The 24,179-nt window shown below is 37.4% G+C and overlaps 1 protein-coding gene across 1 annotated transcript in view; it reads left to right on the forward strand.

Moving 5' to 3' along the window:
* The window catches only part of LOC131038306 (vacuolar sorting protein 18), a 394,486-nt gene that overhangs the window by 189,347 nt on the left and 180,960 nt on the right, over positions 1–24,179 (forward strand). The window contains exon 13 of the mRNA XM_057970666.2: positions 937–996. Within this exon, the coding sequence (XP_057826649.1) occupies positions 937–996 (60 nt within the window). The remainder of the gene's footprint in view (positions 1–936; positions 997–24,179) is intronic.

Here is a 24,179-nt window from a genome sequence, read left to right on the forward strand (position 1 = left end):
CCTAATTATGGAGTGGTTAAGATATCTTAATAAGCTAAAGTTAATTTAAAAAATTCAGTAGCAGAGTCTAAGAACCAAAGGCATTCTCAAAGATGAATGATTATATATTTGATGGAACTTGGTGATGGTGATGAAACACGTCACTATGAGCAATTTCTCATGCAATGAAGTTTGAGGTCAAGCTATCCTACTGAACCTTTTAGCCTCTTTCTTGGTGATAGATTCATTTTGAACTTACTAGATGTGTATGACTCTAGTGCTGCTGCTGTTTGGTGTTGCTTTGAATAAAATTGAATAGTTAAAAAATCACTATGAAAAGGTTGCAACTTGTTTAGAATTTATTAACTATCTTTGAAGAAACTTTAAAATATTGTTTTGCGTGGTAAATACTCACACACTAAGAAAATTATCAATCTTAGGCTAGCAGTACGCATCCTCATCCAATGGGTATATGATCTTCCAAAATTCTTTTGGGATTTGCATCCAGCCTTAAATGGTTTGAGTCTTCATTTTCATCTCCTTTTTAACATTGTGGAGCCTGGCTAACAAAGAGTGTCTTGGGTCATCATTATGACATTTCTCCAAAGACTTAAAAAAAAGAAATTAATTTTTAAATTCACTTGACATGCTTGGATTAAGATTGTTGCAATATTGCTCTCAAAAGAGGAAGAGGATAGTGGATGATGTTAGTAAGGGTTTCTAACAATGTTTCATTTATTTGTTTCATGGGGCAAACATAGATTGACATGTATACTAGATTTGGTGTGTGATATCCTTGTGAAGGAAGCTTATATGTTTTCACTTGATGATGTTGCCTGTTGATGCAGTGTTTTAGTTTTTATATGCTTATATTTGTTAGTGTCTTATGCCTCATCAATTTTTGAATATTAGTATTTAGCAATGAAACCTGCCATAATGGATGTTTTTGTCTTGCAGACAAATTATATCTTGTCATTTGAGGAAGTTGCATTAAAATTTGTTGCTGCAGGCGAACAGGTAACAATATTTGTGGTTTTCTCTTTTTACCTTTCATTTTCTAGGAATAAAATGTTTGCACAACTTTGATTGAGTGAATATACAAAGGACTAGAACAGCACAAATATTGTTGAAATTTTTAAACAAATAAATTTCTGGAAATTCGGCATATGTTTATGTTCGTTATGCTTTTATCACATGCTCTATTTATTGTTGCGTTCAATCAAGGGTTGGGTGTTTTCTTAATTATTGTGCTATGTATTTATAATATTGGGGTAATGGCAACATTCTATGTTTAATATATTCAAGGAAGCAAGTCCCATTCAAAGTTGATATAGATATATAAGTACATATAGGACATATGATGTGTGGTGAGGGGGTTGTAAGATATTCAGCATTTTAGGGAAGTTCAAGGGTGGGAGAGTATGGTTAGGGACACTTATTTTGCTGCAAATTATTAGGTTCTTTGATTAGAATGCGATGTAGCTGTGATTTGTATGATATTGATTAAATTACATGTTATCCCTAAGCACAGTAGGAGCCTGTTTGACACTTTTATCTAAATTCATAAGCTTCATTTTTGGTAGTGATTTGTTTTAAGTTTTATGATCAGATTAGATAACACAATAATTCACACAAATGCACAGATATTATCCTGGGAAAACCTTCCTCTTGAAGGTGAAAAAACCCAGCAATGAAATATGTCTTTATTATCTCAATTATGTCAAGAGACTTTACAAAGAATTTGCTTCACTCTTGAAGCAATGCCAACAATTCTATTTAGAGAATGTATGATCTCTTATAGAGAATATACAATCTGCAATAAAGAATCGGAAATCCTTAGTTGATGCTCAACCTCCTATAAATAGTCTTCTATCTGCTGTAGAATATTAATGAACTGCCTGAAGAAATGAATGTCTGTAGAATGTCCACAAACTGTTATATGAGTGTGTCCTTCGATATGTTTTAGAGAGGGATACAAAACTTCATATATGTACCCGATCAGATGTGCCTTCAACCAACACAACTGCTCCAAGGGTCGGTTTCTAATCAACGCGTCTCATGAATGAAGATTAGTTATAATATAATTATGCATCGGTTATATTAACACGTCTCTTAAAGGTTGGCAGGATTTATATAAATCGACACATTAAGGAATGATTACATTATTGATATATGCAAATCTTGTTTACTTAACCATTTAATATTCAACGATATCATTAATTGGTCTAAGGCCAATAGGCCAATTAGGCAAATTAGTTATATCGTCGGCCTTGAAGGATATCGACCGAAGCTATTCATCAACACTCCCTCTTAGTTAGGGAGGAATCCTTCTTGATAACTGAGTCACATAGTGACATTCACCATGGCTACTCTCAGAGAGTAAATATGCACAAGTGCAAAGTCTTGACATCCACCATACCTACTCACAGAGGGTGGATCCACCATGCCTACTCGCAGAGAATGGAACAAGGGATGGAACCTCAAACTTCTCTCACAAAGAAGACTGCACAACAAGGGCTAATACCTCAAACTTCTCTCACAGAGAAGAATGCTCAACAAGGGCTGATACCTCAAACTTCTCTCACAGAGAAGAATGCTTTATAATACATATCAAGTAATCAATGATGCTGAGACTCCCTCTCAGCAAGGGCTTCATTTTCCACAATTCCAAGCTTGTCTCGAAAATGCACAAATTTCACTTTCGCAAGAGGCTTGGTGAAAATGTCAGCCATCTGTTCCTTAGTACAAATGTATCTCAACTGAACAACATTCCTTTGTACCATATCTTTGATATAGTGGTATTGAATCTCTACATGCTTCGTTCTACCATGAAATATTGGATTGACTAAAAGCTTCACACAACTTTGCTTATCACAGTGTATGATGGTAGGCTCCAATGATTGACCAAACAATCCTGCAAGGAGCCTACGAAGCCACATTGCTTCGCGAGTTGCTACACATGCTGCAATGTATTCTGGCTCTGTAGTGCTCAGAGCTACTGAAGACTGCTTCCTCCTACACTAGGAAATCATAGCAGATCCCAAGCTGAAGCAACAACCAGAAGTGCTCTTTCGATCAGTAACACTTCCTGCCCAATCTGAATCAGAATATCCTTCAAGAATCAGGTCCATACTGGAAGAGTATTTCAAGCCATATCCAACTGTGCCATGCAAGTATCTCAAGATATGCTTGATTGCAACTAGATGTATCTGTCTAGATTCACTCATGAATTGGCTAAGTGCACTTACTGCATAGCAAATATCTGGTCTAGTGTTAAGTAGATACATCAGGGACCCAATCAATTGCCTATACATAGTAGGGTCCACAAGATCTAAACTAGCTGCAGCTTCCCTTAATTTCTTCAAGTTAGTTTCCATTGGTGTGGACATAGATTTACAATCTGTCATTCCAAATCTCTTCAAGATATCGATGGTGTATTTTCCTTGACTTAGGATAATCCCATTGGGCCTCTACCACACCTCCAACCCTAGAAAGAAATGCACAAGTCCTAAGTCCTTCATCTCAAATTTTGAAGTCAACTCCTTACATCTATCAATGAGATGATCTTCTCCGGTAACAAATAGGTCATCAACATAAAGTACTAAGATCAACATATCACCTTTGAATACCTTGAAGTAAAGGTTTGGATCAACATCATTTTTGCAGAAACCCAAACCCACTAAGTATCTGCCAATTCTTTCATACCAAGCTTGAGGAGCTTGTTTAAGACCATATAGGGCTTTCTTCAATTTACACACATGACACTCTTTCCCATGAATCACGAACCCCACAGGTTGCTTGACGTAGACTTCTTCTTCAATCACACCATTGAGAAAGGTAGTCCTCACATCCATCTGATGCAACTTCCATCCCTTAGCTGCTGCAATGGCAATGATGGTTCTAATGGAAGTATAGCGAGCAACAGGGGCAAATGTTTCTTTGTAGTCTATTCCCTCTTGATGAGAGAAGCCACGAGCCACAAATCTAGCCTTTTACTTTTCAATGCTGCCATCAGCTGCATGTTTTATCTTATACAACCACTTGGAAGATACAACAAACTTCCTTTTGGTCTAGGCACAATATCCTACACATCGTTCTTGAGAATGGATTGATACTCCTCATCCATTGCATCTTTCCAAACTTGTTGTTTTGTGGCTTCCTCTACACTAGAAGGTTCAAACTCAATAAGATTACACATTAATGCAACATAACCATAAAATATTTATGGTCTTTTTCTTTCTCTGAATGTTCTTCTAGGAGCGACAAATTGTTTCGCTTCCTGCATAGTGTTTCGCGCCCAAAGAGGTCTCTTTCGAGACACAACAATATCTCTGGGCCCATCAGTGGGATCCGAGGGTTCAATTGGATCATTACTCACATCAGGTTCTATAGTCTCGCTCTGAATCTCAGGAGCATGATCAACATCCATGTCTTGAGGAGTCCCATCATCTATTTCCATGCATGAGCCCTTTGATTTCCTGAATGCAACATCTTCCTCAAATGTGACATCCCTGCTAACCTCTATTTGCTTCTATCTAGGAATGTAAATACGGTAGGCTTTGGAGGTTTTACTGTAGCCTACAAATATTCCTCTCTTGCCAGAAGGCTCCAAATTGGTTTTCTTGTCCTTGGGAATATGAACATACACAGGACAACCAAATATTCTCAAGTGGTTGATATCAGGCTTGATACCTGATAAGGCTTCTTTAGGAGTCATATTTTGTAATATCCGATGGGGACATCTATTCCGAACATACACCTCTGTTCTAGAGGCTTCTGCCCATAGAAAAATCTAAACGTCTTGATCATGAATCATAGCTTTTGCAGCTTCAACTACAGACCTATCGTTCCTTTCAGCAACCCCATTTTGTTGGGGGTTGTAAGGAACACAAAACTCCGTCTTGATTCCTGCCTCAATATAGAAATCACAAAAGCTACCCGAGGTGTATTCACCTCCATTATCAGACCTAAGAATTTTAATTTTCTTTCCAGTGTTGTTTTCTACAAGAGCTTTAAACTCTTTAAACCTACCTAGGACTTCTTTAGACTCTTTAGACCTTAAAAAATAAATCCAAGTCTTCCTAAATTAGTCATCTATAAAAGTTATATAATACAAACATCCACTTAGGGATGGAATTGACATTGGACCACATAAATCTGAATGTACAAGATCTAGTATTTCTTTAGACCTACTTTCACTACTATGAAAAGGACTTTTAATATATTTACCCATAGCACAACCTTTACAAGTACCATCATTTTACATGAATAAGTTTAGGAATACCTTTTACCATCTTTTCCAAAGATGGAAGAGCCCTGAATTGAAGATGTCCAAGTCTTCTGTGCCAGAGTTCGTTGGAACTAGAAGAATCATGAATAAGAGCTTGAACTGGGAGAGTGGAGAGTTTTTATAAACTCTCATGACAATTTCCAATCACACGAGCAATCTTGATGCTGGAGTTCTTAGGCCAAGCAAGAACTCTTGCTTCATAAAATGCAATTTGATATCCCTTATCCTCCAAGGCTGAAATAGATACAAGGTTCCTCTTGATCCTTGGTACAAACAATAAATCACTTAGGTGTAGAGAAACTCGAGATTCAAGTTTTAGAGATGTAGCACCAACTCCTCTTACAGCATAGTGAGCATCATCCCCAATACTGACTTGAAGATGTGACTCTTTCTCCACTAGATCAGAAAGGTGCTCCTGATGACTGGTGATATGTCGAGAGGCTCCACTATCAATTAACCATGTATCACTGTCTGTAGGAAGATTGCTTGATAGTGTTGATATGAAAAGAAAACCATTTGGGTGTTATCTTTATTCTCTTTTTGAGATGAGACTTCATTGATGGTTGCTCCTTGATGATTAGGTCTTGTCAAACAATCCTTTGGAAACTGACCAAACTTGTCACACCTAAAACACTGGATGCGAAAGAGATCTTTCTTCCTCTTCCTAGAATCAAGTGCAGAATCTGATTTGAAATCTCTATTCATTTTGAAGTTGCCCTTCTTCCAATACTTTTGTTTCTTGGTAGATTGAGTGGCAAGAACATGTGTATCTTCATTTTGAGAACTCTTGACGATTCCTCTGGCGGTCAATCTTGATTCTTCTTGAATACAATCTACACAAAGTCGATCAAACTTAGGTAATTTGGACCTTCAACTTATGCTTTGGATAAATGGCTCCCATGAATGAGGCAGACCATTCAAGGCTAGCATAACAAGGTCTTTATCTATCACTTGATCCCCAATTGCGCATAGTTGATCTCTCAATTCTGAAATTTTCATAAAGTAGGTGATCACTGAATCTCCTTTTGCCATCTTCACTTGGTGGAGTTGCTGTCTCAAGGCAAGAGCCCTACTTACATTGTTGATCTCATATAAACGCTCCAAGGTCTTGAACATATCTCTTGCAATTGTCATCTTGGAAATGAGAGGCACCAAGTGATCCCTCACGGAGTCGATTAATATCTTCTTTGCCTTGATTGCGTTCTTCTTGAATTGCAGTTTCTCGTCATGATCTTCAGGTTCGGATAAATCCTTTTCTATGAATTGAGGAAGATCATTTTCTTCAAGTGCAATGAGTACTCTAAACTTCCATGAGGTGAAGTTAGATGCGCCTTCAAGCCTATCTTCGAATTTAAGACCATTCACCATTTTCTAGACTTAGAGATACTGCTTGATGGAGAGAGAGGAGAGAATACTTATAGGTTGTATAGAATCTAAACACAATCTTGTTTCACTGTGGCTCTGATACCATGTTAAGTTTTATGATCAGATTAGATAACACAATAATTCACACAAATGCATAGATATTATCCTGGGAAAACCTTCCTCTTGAAGGTGAGAAAACCCAACAATGAAATGTCTTTATTATCTCAGTTATGTCAAGAGACTTTACAAAGAATTTGCTTCACTCTTGAAGCAATGCCAACAATTCAATATAGAGAATATACGATCTGCAATAAAGAATCGAAATTCCTTAGTTGATGCTCAACCTCTTGTAAATAGTCTTCTATTTGCTGTAGAATATTGTAATGTCCCTACTAGTTAGAGATCATTGTCTTGCAAAACAGATTGTTAGAACACAACACAAATATACACATAACTAATCTAATTTGCAATTAAAGTTCAATTACTTAATTAACACTAATCTCAATTCTTAAAAAGGATACGAGTGCAGCACTGGGACATGTCCTTAGGCGGCTATGAAGCTCGCCTTCTTGGAACCCATCTTGGTTCCAAGCCATACCAAAAAATCGAAGGTTAATTCGATTCCTGTATTGGATGTAATTTCTTACACCCAAGCCATCTAGGAAATCGAAGGTTAATTCCATTCTGGTCTTGGATGTAATTTCTTACACCCAAGCCATACCAAGGAAGACCATCATATGTGATCAATTCCTTGCTTTGGATGATGCATCTCATCATCCAAGTCTACCAGAGAGGACCGGCCAGATCAGTCTCTTCTTGGATGAACTTTGTCAACCAAGCCATAACATATATGCATATAGATATTCAGTATATACTGCCTACCAGGGATTATCATAATCCCTCCATTAGGCTAAGGGAATTTCCTCCCTATAGCCTCCATCATATAATCACATTTATATTACATTTTACAATTCATTACTATTTTCCTTTCCATAATTTACGTCTATATTTACATATTCTTTAACCTTTGTAATGATCCTATATATACATACATATTCTACATGGGTACCTATCTTTATTGCTACATTCATATAAATAAACATTAGTAATATATGTACTTATAAATATGCAGTAATATATATGTGTGTGTGTGGTACACACGTCCACACACATATATATCTTATGACCCTTAACCCCTCTTACCTGTACGCAGATCGCAGCTTGCTGTTGACGTTCATAATTTGCAATTGTCGTCTGCAGATGGGAGTCCGCTGTTTGCTTGTAGTCCTTTTTTCTTCCCCTTGTTCCCCTTTGTGCTCCACGGAGGCCGTCCTTTATACCCTGTGGAGAGGAGGGTCACGACCCACCACGGGGTCCCTTCCACAGGAAGGGGCGTGACAGTGGTTGCAACCCATGTTGCGACCCCCGTCCCACCACTTCTCGCGGGGCGGCCACCGTGGTGTCTTCCCTTATACCTTGACACTGCTTCATTTCCATATTTCATCTTCAACAATTCTTTTAAATTAATAAAACTTTTTTCTATATTGTTTCACATATTAAATATATTAATATTCTAATCATTTATTTATATTTTAACTTTTATAAAATGAATGATTTAACATAGATAAATGATTCAACATAAATAAACGATTTAACATAAATAAATAATTTAACATAAAGAAATGGTATTTAGTGATTTATTTCTACTTTTAGTATATTAACATTATTTAACCAATTTACATCAGGTGATAAATCCTGGTTTATCACAATCCCTCCATCTCTTTTGCTTGTCCTCAAGCATATTTAGATCCTCCTCTTTTTCCCAAGTAGCATCCTCATTTGGGAGATTCCTCCATTTAATCAGGTATTCGGTAATGGTTCGGTTCCTAAGCTCTTTTTTCTGTGTGTCCAAGATGATCTCAGGGTACAAAGTGAGTTTCCCTTCATCATCTAGGGGAGGTAGTTCACTGCATGGAGACAAGTGTTGCCCGAGAACCTTTTTGAGTCTGGAGACATGGAACACATTATGTATTTTACTCTCTTTGGGGAGTTCTATTTCATAAGCTACTTCCCCAATCCTTCGAATTACCTTGTAGGGTCCATAAAACCAGGGCTTCAATTTTTCAGCCCCATTCTTCTTGAGGGAATATTGTTTATAAGGTTGTAGCCTTAAAAACACCAGATCTCCTGCCTCGAACGTCCTTTCCGTACGTTTCCTGTCTGTATAGATCTTTTGTTGATTTTGGGCTTGTTGTAAATTTTCTTTCAAAGTCTTCATGATATCCCTACTTTGTTGAACAAAATCCTGTGCTCTTGGTACCTTGCTTTCTTGGGTTATTAACTCGCCAAAGTTTGTGGCCTCATAACCGTACAAAGCTTGGAAAGGACTCATCCTTATTGACATCTGATGTGTCGTGTTGTAACAATGTTCTCCTAGGTGTAACCACTTGACCCAAGCGGTCTGTTGCCTTGTAACATAATTCCTTAGATAACCCTCTATCCATTTGTTCACTATTTCTGTTTGCCCATCAGTTTGAGGATGGTAACTAGTACTAGGGGTCAAGACTGTTCCTTCCATTCTAAAGAGTTCCTGCCAAAATTGGCTAATAAACTTGCTATCTTTGTCACTGACAATATTCAGAGCGAGTCCGTGGAGTCTGAAAATTTCCTTGAAGAATAGATCGGCTATTTGGTAGGCTTTGTATTCTGTGGAGACTGCAAGGAAATGGGCATACTTTGTGAGTCTGTCTACTACCACAAAAATGCTATCCTTTCCTTGTGTCCTCGGCAACCCTGTTATGAAGTCCATAGAAATGCTCTCCCACTTCTGTTTGGGAATAGGTAATGGTTGAAGCAATCCAGCTGGGTGGGTGAGTTCGGTTTTATTGCATTGACAAGTTAGGCACTCTTGTACATATTTTTGGACATCTCTCTTTTGGTCTTTCCATGCATACTTTTCCCTTATGTGTTTATAAGTTTTATAGTATCCTTGATGTCCTGCCAGGGGGTTATCATGGAATTCCTTTAGGATTTTGTTTTTGAATTTGGTCTGAGGGGTCAAGTATACCCTTCCCTTGTACAAGATGGGGTCTCCCCTAACTTTAAAATCTTCATTGGGAAGGTTTCCCTTTAAGATTTCCTTTGCTTGGGGATCTTGGTCATATTCATTAAGGATTTCTTCCTTCCAGTCCTTTGAGATGCTGATAATGGCATTGAGGGGGGCTCTTCGGGATAATGCATCTGCTGCCCTATTATTCACCCCTTTTACATATTCTATATCAAAGTCACAGGCTTGTATTTTGCTCACCCATTTTTGTTGCTTATCATTAAGGTCCTTTTGGCTCAAGAAGAAGCGTAGACTATTATGATCGGTTTTCACACCAAACTTCCCACAGACGAGGTATTGGCGAAATTTGGCCAAGGCATGCATTATGGCTAACATTTCTTTGTCATAAATAGAGTAGTGTCTTTCCGCTTCGGTAAGTTTACGGCTCTCAAAAGCTAGGGGGTGTTTCTTTTGCGTGAGGACTGCCCCAATTCCCTCCCCGGATGCATTACATTGAAGTTCAAAAGGCATAGAGAAGTCGGGAATGGCCAATACTGGACATGAGCTCATGGTTATTTTAAGTTGTTCAAAAGCCTGTTGGGCTTGGTCATTCCATGTGAAGGCTCCTTTCTTAGTTAGGTTGGTGAGGGGTGCCGCTATCTTGGAAAACCCTTTTACAAAACGTCTATAGTAGCTGCATAGTCCCACAAACCCCCTTAGTTGTGTTAAGGTTCTAGGGGTGGGCCATTCCTTGATGGCCCTGATTTTTTCCTCATCCACACTTACTTTGACCTTACTAATTTTGTGTCCTAAGTAGATAAATTTTTCATCTCAAATTCACACGTGGAGACTTTAGCATATAAGGATTTAGACTCAAGAATATTTTAATACCTCCTCAATGTGCCAGAGTTGTTCTTCCCATGTCTTGCTATAAATGAGTATATCATCAAAGAAGATTAGGAGAAATTCCTCAACTGTTGCCTGAATGTATGATTTATACATGACTGAATGGTGGCCGGGGCGTTAGTGAGACCAAATGGTAGAACCAAAAACTCGAAATGTCCAAGTGACATCTGAATGCTGTTTTGGCAATATCCTCTTCCCTCATTCTAATCTGATGGTATCCCGACCTTAGATCAATTTTAGAGAAATATCTTGCTCCGTGTAGTTCATCCATTAGTTCGTCAATTTTCGGAATAGGGTATTTGTTTTTTATAGTCTTCTTATTCAGGGCCCGGTAATCTATGCACATTCTCATCATCCCATCTTTCTTCTTGACCAATGCCACTGATGAAGCAAAGGGGCTGCTGCTTGGTTGGATGTGTCCCATTTCTAATAGTTCTTTTATGGTTTTTTCAATCTCCTCTTTGAATTTGTGGGGGTGGCGGTAATGAGTGGTAATGATAGTTTTTGCTCCTTCTTCTAATTCAGTGGAGTGTTCAAATCCCCTTTTTGGGGGTAAGCCAGGGGGAATGTCTTCGAAGACTTTTTTGTGTCTCCTAAGGATGGGTTGTATATCACTATGAACGTTCTGACCTTCGGTCGGGGATTTATCCAAGACCATACATTGGGTGACCCACTCTCCTTGATCATGCCTAAGGATTTTCTCCGTTTGATTACATGATACTATCTTTGGAGAGCCATCAGGAATTCCTTTTAATGTTATCTCTCTCCCTTCATGAAGAAGTCATTATATGGCTTGAAGTAGATGCCTTGTTTGTGGAATGAGTGGATTGATCAATATGTTAATAAGTTGGGTGCCAAGAACTTTGAAAAGGATCCCAATCTGTAAGTTAAGAATATTGATTGAGAAATTCTAATTTTTTAATTTTTTTTGGTGCCATAGGGTACCCCGACCCATCCCAACACTCGTTTGGGGCGAGCTGAGGCGAGACTAGTCCCTGGGATGGATCCTGCAGCCCGCTTGCCCGGTCCATTAGGTGAGTACAAGGCCTCAGAGTCGAACATGGAACCACTGCGGAGCAAACCCATGACCCAAGCCAACTATGCTACCTCGTCAGGCTGAGAAATTCTAATTATTGTTCTCTATGGGTGATCTGATTATGATCGTGAACAATGTCAATTGATCATTGAAATGAAGAAGCAATTATCCTCACAATTCAAGATCATAGATTTGGGGTGCCTTCACTACTTTTTGGGTTGTTTCCCCATTTTTATTGCATCTTGTTCTACGAGTGTTGGCCAACTTTTAGGGTTTTTTGTAGGTTTCTAGATGCATTGGGAGGGTTCCAATGTTCTTGGTGAGCTCAATTCTTAGTTTCAGTGATTTCGACAATAGTTTCTATTTATAGTAAGTGCTTGCATGGTATCAATCATTTTTGGTTTTTGTGGGTTTGTTCTCTTTGGTCTATGGAGAATGCTGCTATCTATAGTAAGTGTTTGTATGGCACCAGTCTTTCTCCGTTTTTTTGGGTTTGTTCTTTTTGGGTTTGTTCTTTTTGGTCTATGGAGAACACTATTATTTATAGTAAGTGCTTGCATGACATCGATCTTTCTGGGTTTTTTCTGGATTTGTTCTCTTTGGTCCTTGGAAAACATTGCTATTTATAGTTAGTTCTTGCATGGTATCAATCTTTCTGGGTTTTTCTGGGTTTGTTCTCTTTGGTTCTTGGAGAGCATTGCTATTTATATCGTTCTCTTGTTGGCATCAATTATCTTCTTTTTAGCTTCAGTTGGTTCCAACATGTTCAATTTTTTTGTTTGTGTCTTGGCAAGTTTTCATAAGGTGATGGAATTATTTTAATATTTTCACTTAAATGTTTTAAAAATGACTTTAATATTTAACTGAAGTGATAAATATTTTATAAATTATGTCTCAAAAAGGGGATGCCTAGCTGGGCGACATAGGTTGTGTTTTAAAAGTCATTTGAGGGTCTTTTCTCATGCAATATTATACTTGAATTTTCAAATCTGCCCTAATTTCTTCCTCCAAGTCTATATAATGGGATTTTGGCTCTCATTCTTACATTTTTCTTGTGCACACATAATGAGATGTTGAAATGAACTTGAGAGTTCTTTCAGAGATTGTTGAGGGTGAAAGCAACTTGATTGGTTTTGGTGGTGAGAGATACACCCTTTCTGGATTTGGTATTTTCATTCAGGAAATAGTAAATACATTGATTTTCACAAAGTTTGGGTGATTCAGATTTTCAAAAAGAATGAGAATCTTCGTGGTCTTTTGTAGTTAGGTTTGAAGGATGTTTTTTGGTGATTATTCATAGAGCTTTATTTGTTTAGTTTAATGATATTACAGGGTTCATTCTGCTGGTCAATCCTATGCTAGAGCAGGCTGTTCTACTCATAAAATGTTCATGGTGGATGAGTTTTGATGCAAACTGATCTAGGTATTGGTCTAAAGTTTTTTCAAACCCTGGGTGACCCTATTTGGACTGATTTCAGGAGGTTTCAAACTGAATCTAATTTTATTGAGTGAGGTTGAACTGTACTAGCTGGCCGGCAAGGTTTGGAGGCATGAAATGTGATTTTTGGAGGCTTTAAAATCAGATTTTCCATTTGTTTTCTCAATCAAACTAAGTGACTTTTAAAATTTTTCAGCGTATCTCCAAATGTTATCACACACATCTCTTCACAATTTTCAGCGGCAACAAATGTGGAAATCTGATTTTATACTCATTTCCCGAATGCCTTTTCTCTCATGGACTGGAAAATCCTCATCGACATTCAATTCCTAAGTGCTGTAGAGATCATTATGTGCACTCAAATCCATACGATCAGTTGTTATCATCACTGCATGATTTGAAAATTCAATGATTAGCATCATAGGAGAACTTTTATGCATTGAATTGTGAGATGGAGGCCGAGGAACCAAATCTGAAAATTCATTCCCAATCAGTTGTAGGCTGCTAGAATATGGCTCATTCAACAAATATAATGCTTTCTTATTGGTTAGAGAGAGAGTGTGATCATTTGCTAACCATTTAACTATCAACTCTTCAATGCTATGACTCCCATGTTCATTCAAGCTTCTTGGTATATCCATACAAACAAGAACTTTGTATACCTCAAGCTCCTCCTTAATGCAAATCTTCAAATAACAAGGAAAGTTCATACCTTGTAAGAAAATTGAAACCATAAGCACATCTTCATGCCTAAAATTGAAATCTCGAGCAGTAATAGTGTGATTCACCAAACTCGTGTCAACTTGAATGTTCATATGTGACATCTTATGACAAACCAAAGCGTATGAACTGTTGTTCATCATCACGGAATTGACATTTTCTTCAAATCCTTTCATGGTAACTTCATAGTACTTGTGCCATTCACCCTCTAGTTTTGGTTGCTAATCAAAAGTGGATGTTCTATCAGGTGTACCCCTCTGAAAATTGCTTGCATAAGCTGTTATAACAGCAGTCCCATGTTTGAAATCTAAACCTTCTTGTGAGACTTCCTCCTCCAATCTCAAGAGTTCATACTCTTGATGTTCTTCCCAATCCTTATCAACATATGAAATCATCTAAGTATGGGTGATGCCAGAACCTTCATCTAAGTCAAAAAGTGGATTATCATAAGACTTATCAGCATCTATCTCGAACAAAGGATTGCCAACGAGCTGAAGATTATCCTTTTGCTGATCTAGACTCTTTTTTTCCTAATTTCTCAGGACAATGGACCAGATCATACTCCTATTGAGTGGAATCAATCTCCTCCAATACCAGTTCGATCTCCTTGGCTCTTTCTCTATTCTCCTACTTCTTGAAAAGGTTATTGGTAGCAATCTGAATCTCTGCGCTGCTTTCAATTTAGACTTTGTTCCTTTGTATAGATCTATTGCCTCGTCAACAACCTTAGAAGCCATATATCTGTCAAGGATCACATGCAAGAATGCTGTCTTGCTCTCCTCTATAGTGTTCTTCGTGTTTTGTAGATCAGCAAGGGAAATATTACACTCCTCTTGACCTCTTGGCACACTATGAATTAAACTTCCCACATACCCATGTGCATCATCTATTCTAGTCAAGACTTGTATTTCATTTTCAGCAGTTAGTAAAAAATTTCTTCTCCAGTTATGATCAAAGGAAGATGATGAACAGTTGTCAAAATTCCTCTCAACTGTGGTTCCATGGCTGTTACAATTCTCAGATGCCTCTTCCCTTTCATCTTCAACAGTAAGTTGAGAACCCGAATCATTGAAGTCACTAGGTCTTTGTTCTAGACCAGTTTCAATCAAAGGAAAATCTGATTTATGTTTCGAAGAATTAATTCCTTCTATGTCATCTTCTATACGTGATTTTTGAGTTGTGATAACAGTAGCATTAGAATCCAAAGGAATAAGCTTATTCTGAAAGTCAAACCAAAGTCCTCCCCTATCATTGAAGTGAAAGAAAGATTCATGATCAGATTTCAAGTTCTTGTTTTCAACATACATAGAAGGAGTAATCAAGGCTGCTGTCTTGTGCACCAATTCAGCATCAACAACTCCTTGTAACTTCATCACCAAGTTGTCATGAGTTAAGGTACTATTTGCATCTTCAAATTGAGCATTATTGTAATCATCTTCCATGGTAGACGCACATGAAGAATAAGTTACATTCTGCAACAGACTTGTATTGGACTCCTCACATATTGAAGATATTTGACTTGTGAGGCAATTGTGCTCCTCCTTCAATTGAACTTCTTCTGCAATATCATCACCATTAGGTGTCATTCCTTTCACTTGTATTCCCTCATGAAATGATGGCATAGGAATATTGAAATTCCTAACATGCTCAACCGAGTTGTCTAGGTTGTCAATGGAAGATTCTGTCTGATCCTTCTTCCTAGTCTCTCTCTCTATGTCTTCTTGTCCTTCTTCCAGTACTTTCACCATTTCACTCGAGCAATGGTGATTAGGCTCCCAGAGTCCTTTGCAGGAGAAGCAAAGGTTTTGTCTTCTTAGATCATTCTTGCTAACTTTCTGATTTTTGTCAAAGGAGAAGTCCTTTGCATTAACTTCTGCTTTCTCTTTATCCAAGAAAGGTTTCAATTTCTCTTCATATCAAAATATCACCCTTCTAACCAATCTCCCTTTTACCAATGAGAGTCCAAGAATTCTCTTCTTCCTGTTAGCGGATAAGATAGAGAACAAAGACTGAGGTACATCATAGCTCTCATTAATGGACAAAACCATAATGGCTTTTATTGCTGCAATAACATCATTATCACGATCTTCCCTAATTTAAGCAAGGAAATGGTGAAACATGTTGTACATTAAATTAGGCAACTCCAAATCTATCATGAGATTACTCAATCTGATTCCTAAAAATGTTTTTAGTATGGCAACTCTTTTAGAAAAATGGGGATTTTTAATATCACCAAGCTGTTGGAAGCTACCCACAATCAGTTGCATTACCTCTTTCATTGTATCATCATCATAAGGTACTAGAGGTGTTATAATCCTCATGATCTCAGTTAAGCAAAAAGTACCCACCAACTTAATGTCATCATCTGGATCTCTCAACCACTTGTGCTGATTTAGGGAGGACACTATAGGAGTTAGAGCTATTTGTATCACTTCACATGGTGACTGCCCAACCAAGATCAAACATTCTTCTACCTTTTTAAGAGTGTTCAAGACATCATCCCTTGATTGAAATTAATTACTGAGCTTTCTACCTACTTCATAAAGTGATCTTGCCAATTGTTTCCTATCTTCTATTGCCATGCTCTAGACTGAAATCCAACTTCCTAAATCACCCAAAGTCTGGGAGGAACTTTAGCTTTGATACCACTGAAATATCCCCTATCCTTTTTGCACTTATTTTTTCAGTTTGGGTTATTTGTCATTTTGTCAAACACTTGGCATGTAAGCTTCTAGGGGTCTGATTTTTCTGAGTTTTAATGTAAATTTCTGATTTGCTTGAAATGATAATGTATAACACAGTAGAATAGACAATGCAGAAATATATATAAATGTAACAAGACTAATGCAGATTACAACAGCTGATAACAATGTCACAGTTCAACACCACTTTTCTAACAAGTATATTTTGTGAACATAGTAGATTAAGAACAGGAAAGTCTAACAACGGATAATTTATTGATTTCAATTCAACTGGTAATAACATTACAATGTACGTGCATGCCCCAATGTTGTTCCAGTTAAGATTAAAAGCAGCTAATATGTAATCAGCAATATTCTCTTCCAAGACCCTCACGTCCCACCTCCAGTGATCTCCAAATCATTACGACACTTCCTCTAGGTAGTACGGCCACCCTGGAAACTCTTCTCAGATCTGTACGGCACTTAACCCAGCAAGTGTAGCTATCTCCAATCGATCTTCAGACCTGTACGACTCCCTTGAACTTGCTACAAACCTGTACGACTCCTTTTAAGTGGGTTCCAGACCTGTACGACCTTCTCCTAACTTTAATGGCACAATGGAAGGCATGACCAACATTAACATGTTTGGCAAAGGGTGTAGACATCAACAATCGGCCAGCAGAAGTAATAAATAAAGTACAGCCCAGCAATATTCTAAATGGAAGAAATAGTCTTGTGTTTCAGCAATGCCCTCCAACTCAGTCAATACTTAGAATGCAAACATTAAAATCTTCCTTGAATGCAACCAAAACCTAGAAATCAAGCTCATTGTGCTTCCTGAAGTTGAAACACCACTAATCCTCCTGACTTTGTGTTGCAGCAGCAAGAATAATGTCATTCATTAGGGGTTTCATCCTCACAAATCCGTGAAGATGAATTGTCTAATATATTCACAAAATAACAAATCAATCAAGCATGCCCATAAATGAGCTCTTAAGAGCGTTTTATAACTTTCCTGGGAGAGCTCACACACTTTCCAGCCAATGTAGGATAAAAGGCATACTTTTTCCCTTTAACATTCATGTCTCCACATACTTTAATAAAATATTTAAATTACTTTCACTTTTAACTTAAATTTGCACATCAGTAAAGTTAAATATTTAAATTTAACTTTATAACTTAACTTTTATTGAGAAACTATTTAATAATTGCAAATGATTATTAAAATCTCAAATCAGTTAACCAGTGACAGGTTATTATTCATGAACCACTGATGATCTTGTCCTTGCCCAGCTAACTTACTATAAATAGTAAGTATGCCCAAAACACATCAAAACACCTTAGAATCGTCTACAACTGAAACTTCCTACTCCAAATATCCTCAATATCCCTTAAATGTCATTGTTGGCCTACGAGACCATGGAGAAATAGGCTAACGAGAGCCTCAAACAGCATGTGCTAGAAAGGGGACATTACATATAGGTGCTCAAGGTCTGCCACTCCTTGACCACGTAAAGGTTTTGTTTGTTATATTTCAGGTCACAAGATGGGGACATTACAATATATCAGTGTTCCACCGCATTTCAAGACGGTGGGACAGGTGGACAAAGGTCCTAAGTTCGGGGACGACGGGGGGCTGGTGGACGGGCCGAGAGGGGGGTGTGTGTGGGCGGGGCTGATATGTTAAAGATTGGATCATATTAGATATGTGAGTAGTTTTTATTTTCTAATACTTGGTTCTCACTAAACTATATGACAATGAACTCTTGAGTGCAGGTTGCTGCTCATGTGAAGGGAACACAACTTAATGCATGATGTATTTGAGAGTCTGCTGAATGAAGGAGATCGATATCTAAAGGCTTGCACTTTCGATTACTGTACTTGCCTATTAAAATCGAACTGCATCAGATATATACCTTACGGTATAGGCATGCCAATGGACAGACATGCCTCTGCGTATGTGGAGACATGTCGATGAATAGACATGACTCCATGTACGTGGAGACATGTCGATGAATGGGATGTCTCTATACCGAAAGTCATGAACCGATATGCAAGACAACGATTCTCCTAATAGTTTGTTATTCGGTTGACAATCAAACAACGATTCCTCTTAATCGTTTGTTAGCAGTTAATGATTCTTCTAATGATTAGTTATTACTGTTATCTGCAAGTAATGATTCTCATAATCGTCTTTGAAGGGAGATCGACTAAAGTTGATATACACAGCGATAAATTGATATCGAACTATTTAATGTTGAGAATCGATTTATATTGATCATTTCATTTGATCAATATAATCAATACTTATATAGATACGGTGCTCATATTCGATTTTGCATAAACAATGATAAATATAAATTATGTATGTATAAATATTCATATATATAATAATAATAAGAACACTTATTATTATTACATATATTAATATGTATATATTCATATCAACAATAATTAGCATTACTTATACATATGAGTCTACTCCGACCAAAGCTATAAAACATCAACACTCCCTCTTAGCTAGGGAGGAGGATTACAAGGTATTCATAGAAGAACTACACATAGTGTAGTAGATATCATTATATGATATCAGGAGCAATGGTCTATAAGTATCAACACTTATGATACTCACCGAAACTCAACATATCCAATATGGTATGTGCACTAGCATCAACCATATGATGCCTACCATAGAGATGTATGAAAATCATGGCATACTCACAGATATTAAGCACTTAATATCCACCATGACATATCTCAATAATTTCAAGATATCAACCTTATGATATATAGTTGAAAATTGTTTTAAGAGATATCTGTGATCATGACATGTTCACAGATATCAACCATATGATATCTATCATGATAGACTGTAGAGTTATTGTAAAGTCGTCACAATATGCGTGGTATTTGTGAATCCATGAAATTACATTATGCGTGGTATTTGTGAATCCATGAAATTACATTATGCGTGGTATTTGTGAATCAACATTGTTAACAGATGTTTGTTTACAACAAGTTGCATCTAGATAGCCTATGGTTAAAATTCTTCAATTTACTATGAGAAACTTATCCCTTACATACAGGACATCCTTAGGATCACAACTTGTGAAATTTTAGAGTTCTATTTGTGATGAAGAAGATTGAAATTTAGGAGGAATTGTTAGAGGACTTTAGTGGAGATTTTGAAATTTGGAATTTCCATTTTTATGAAACAATATTTACTTACAAAAGTGCTATAGTCATCTTGGAAAAGCTATAAGTAATTTGTGCAGGGCTCGATCTTATGACAGTTGACCCACGGTAGTTTGGATCTAGCACTTTGAGACGAATAAGGATCATACCAAAAAATGAGTCTCTTGAAGCAAGATATCTTCCATGATTCGGTCCATGTGAGCAAGGGATGCTTCCGTGATAGAGGGAGCTTCGATTGATATCCTAGAATCTTGATCATATTGATTCAGAGGGAGTGGACTATGTCGAGAAAATTTCTCTAGTGATCAGACAAAAGATTATGATTCATGGGATGGTGTCCCATGTAGACTGAAAAGCCCTTTATGCTGACTCCTAGGTCATGAGATTTCTGGATAGATGAATACTTGATGAGCTTGGAATACACCAAGATTGATGCAAATCTTGTATTTCATGACAGGACAAAGCATGTGGAGATTCCTTATCATTATGTTAGAGACATGGTGGAAAGGAATGTTATACAGTTGACATATATTAGAGGTAAGCTTGGTATGGTAGAAATGTAATTTTATCTAAGATTGAGTCTCAACAATATAAATTTATTGTACTAATATATTTGAAAGATGTTTAATGTGTAAACTCTTTTGTCATGTGTGTGATTACATGACTTCATGGGCCTTGTGAACACCTTGAAAGATGACGATCTTTCAATGATGTACACCTATACTTCTGGTTACTGTTGTAAGGTGACGACTTTACAATAGTTAAACCTTACTATCATGATGGATATCATGTGACTTGATATCCGTGGACATGTCATGATAGTTGATATCTCTTAAGCGATATTAACTAAGTGGTGGATAACCTCAATGAGTTATATTACTGAGATATTTAATGGTGGATATTATGTGACGTAATATCCATGGATATGCCATGAGCAGATATCCTTATAGTAGGCATCATGTGACTTGATGCCTGTGCACATACCATTATGGATAATGTGAGTATGGTGAATATCATGTGACTTGATATTTGTGGACATGCCATTACTCCTAATATCACATTGAGGTGATCTCTCTCTCTCACACAATATATGGATCTATTGTGTTTACTTTAGAATAGTAATCATCCTCCCTAGCTAAAAGGGAGTGTTAATGAATTGTAGCTTTGATCGGATTATTCCTATCGATGAAATCAAATGCATAAGTGGCCTATCAGCCTTGAGCATTTGATTACTATCCTTCTTCTATATATTGCTAACGATTATGGTTATCACAATACATGATTGAGTTTGATATAACAATTATTAATCATGCTGTTCATACTGTTGATGTTAATAATGCTGTTACATTAATCTTAATGTTGATACTAATTATACCATGCATCAATATTGGATATCGACATTCACATTGGTGAGTATCGATAATAAATATCGATATCATACTATGCTTCGATAAGATGTATTGAGCATAATATGGTATCGATATTTAATATCGATTTTGCATTGACTATTATATGAATCGATAAAGTGTATCAACTTTGGTTTTAATTATAACATTAATTGATAATGAGTACCGATTAAATAGAATACATATCAATTAGTATATTGATTAGTTAATGATTGGTCATGATGAGACATGTTTCTAGGGGAGACATGTCTCCACACTATTATATATATAATGATCTATCCAAGTATCTTGTTAGGTACAAAAATATCAATAAGTGCTATAAGAAAGACAGCAAGTTATACATAGTTTGTAATCATCTCATCAATTATATTAGTGGCATTATATATATAGTTCAGATCGGTATTGCATTCTCATTACATCTAAGCATCATCTCATTGATATTGATATTAAGATCTTAGCAGATCGATATATATTCATGCTGCATTTATATTAATATATATCCAAGTGAAATTATTGAGATATTGTGATCAACATATCATATAGAATCAGTATATACATCTGAGAGCAGTGATTATAAATTTAAAAATACTATAACCTCTAAATTTGATCTAAACTTTAACATCTCTCCCCACCTGAAATGGCACAAAGAATCAACGGAAATACCCAGGAGATGCACAAACTTTAGTTGCATGAATGACCTCAATGCACGTATGGAGGTTAGAACTTGTTGAATGTCAAGAGGGGAGAAGGTTTCCCACAAGTCACACCCAGAAACAGGTTAACACAACATATATGTGAAGGAAAGCCACAAACTTACACTTACAATGAAGGTAAGAACACATACACAACATGCATAAGTTGAAGTAAGGCAAGAATGATGATTTCAATTCATTATAAGGCCAATGGCCAAACTTACAGATGTAGAAATGCAAGATAAATACGAGTCTTTAAGAGAAGTGAAAGAGCATAGAATAGCTCAAACCAGCAGGGAGAGAACCCTTTACAATGAGGCTTAACAACCTTTATATAGAAAAGTGGTCACATGGGAGAGACCATTGGTAGGAAGAGAAGCGTTGACCCTTGTGTGTGCAGGGAAATGTCAGTTAGGGAATGCAAGGAAGTGCATGCACCTGACAACCATACTCTGACAACGCAATACCAAGAAGAAAGTGACTTCCAAAAGGTGGATTGCCTGACATTCCAAAGTCAGAGCATGCAGGCATGACATAAGTAACCACAAATAAGCATGGCATTGTACTCCACCTACAAAAATAATTAAATACGCCTCTGTAACTCCACGAATGGAGGTGTACAAGTCACAAGAGTTGTCGAAGCATTAAGAGCTTTGAGTGTTGATCATGCCATCAGGAAGTGTTGCAACAAAAACTGACAGGCAGACAACCCTTTCCGAAAGGAAACCTATGCTACAGAAAACAAACTAAACTAAAGAGGAAAACATGGAAATTAAACTAAAGAGGAAAACAGGGAAACTAAACTAAAACAAAAAACAAACTTCTCTAAAAACAGAAAATAATACCATAAACTAACTATATACAAGAAGAGATCTATTGTACAAAATGAGTACTATATGCATGCGTCTTTGATCGAGGATGATTTCTTAGTATGTGCAGCAGTAACAGGGCAGCGCGGATAGTTCTAAGTTTGGCTGACTTGTCTTTATATTGCGAAAAGAAAATTTTCAGTTTGCCACTCTTGGGTCTAACTAGGGCATCGGTTAGTATCAACAGCTGGGGAAGTTCATTAGGCCTGTGGCTAATCCATTTACAGGTTGTTTTCCCATAATATTCAAAATCAAACTGAAAATTTTCAGAATTAACAGTAGGATGGAAAGAAACAACCTGGCGCCTTTTTGAGTCATGTGGGGGGTTGTGTGGCGGGAGATCTTCAGCAGCTGTATCAGGAGGTCGCCACTGGTGGTGCAGCATCCCACTTGCATCCGGCTCGTGCAAATCAGCATCAAATTCTTCAGCAGTTTGTATAGGCTGAAAAGCAGTCTTGAATTCGAACTCAGGAAAGTGGAATGCATCTTCTGTTGGTGCATCTTCGGGTTGTATGAACAATGTGGCTTTATGCACTTTTGTCAGCATATCCTCAAATAATAGGGACTCTTCAATTGATTGGTCCTAAAAAACATCCTCGACGGACTCTTGGATCATATCTTGCATTGGTGAGGCTGCTGCAAATTGCTCTTCAGCATCGAGCTGCCCTACGGGGCTCACTTGATCATCATCTTCAACCCTGGCTTCATCAAGTACAGGGACAACACAGTCACCTCCTGCCACATTCTGATTGACTGGTTCACCTTGCTCAGCACTTGGCAATTCCATCTTTTCATCATTGGGGAGTGCGGCGATGCATTGATTTTGCGATCTTCTGTATTCATCACCAGCGAGGTAGGCACTCCACACTTTGCTGGTGATGGGCTCCTCTGACTCTTGCGTCAGTCCGTATTGGGCTTTGACTTGATTGATTGTCTCCATGCATAATGAGAAGGTGAATTCTAAGTGTGGGCTACGATGAATTCTACACCACCAAGGTGACAACACGCTCACTAAGCATAACTCTTCTTTGAGACCAAACTGGTTCTCAATCTAGTCCTTTAATTGAGTGAACTCATCATGCTTGATGAAGGACTGGGGAAGGACTGGGGATATCCGACTGTATGAGCTCTCGTGGTGTGGGGATATCTTAGAAAAATATTTGTCCTTGCAGCGCTAGCTCAACTCTAAACAGAAATGTCAAGCAGTTCAACCCTTCGTGCTCTGTTGTGCCACGAATTCTACAGTGACCTGCTGATGTGAACTCAGATAACTGGTTTGGATACAATTGTAGACTCAGCCTTTGCTGGATTTGGAAAATGTCAAACTGTAGACAGTCTTCATGAAGTGGCAGACTCAACATTTTGACTCGGAATTTTTTTTGGTATTTTCAGATTTTTTTATTTTATTTTTATTTTTTAGTTTAATAGGGATCTTGCATATCCCAAATATAGCATTTAAAAGGTTTGTTAGAATGAACTTATTGCAAGGAACCTGATAGAGGGGCCCTCCTTCTAGCGCCCATTCTGTTGATGTGGCTAAAATCGTATCGCTACAA

The sequence above is a fragment of the Cryptomeria japonica genome, chromosome 6 (assembly GCF_030272615.1).
Source record: "Cryptomeria japonica chromosome 6, Sugi_1.0, whole genome shotgun sequence".
NCBI classification, from domain to species: Eukaryota; Viridiplantae; Streptophyta; class Pinopsida; order Cupressales; family Cupressaceae; genus Cryptomeria; species Cryptomeria japonica.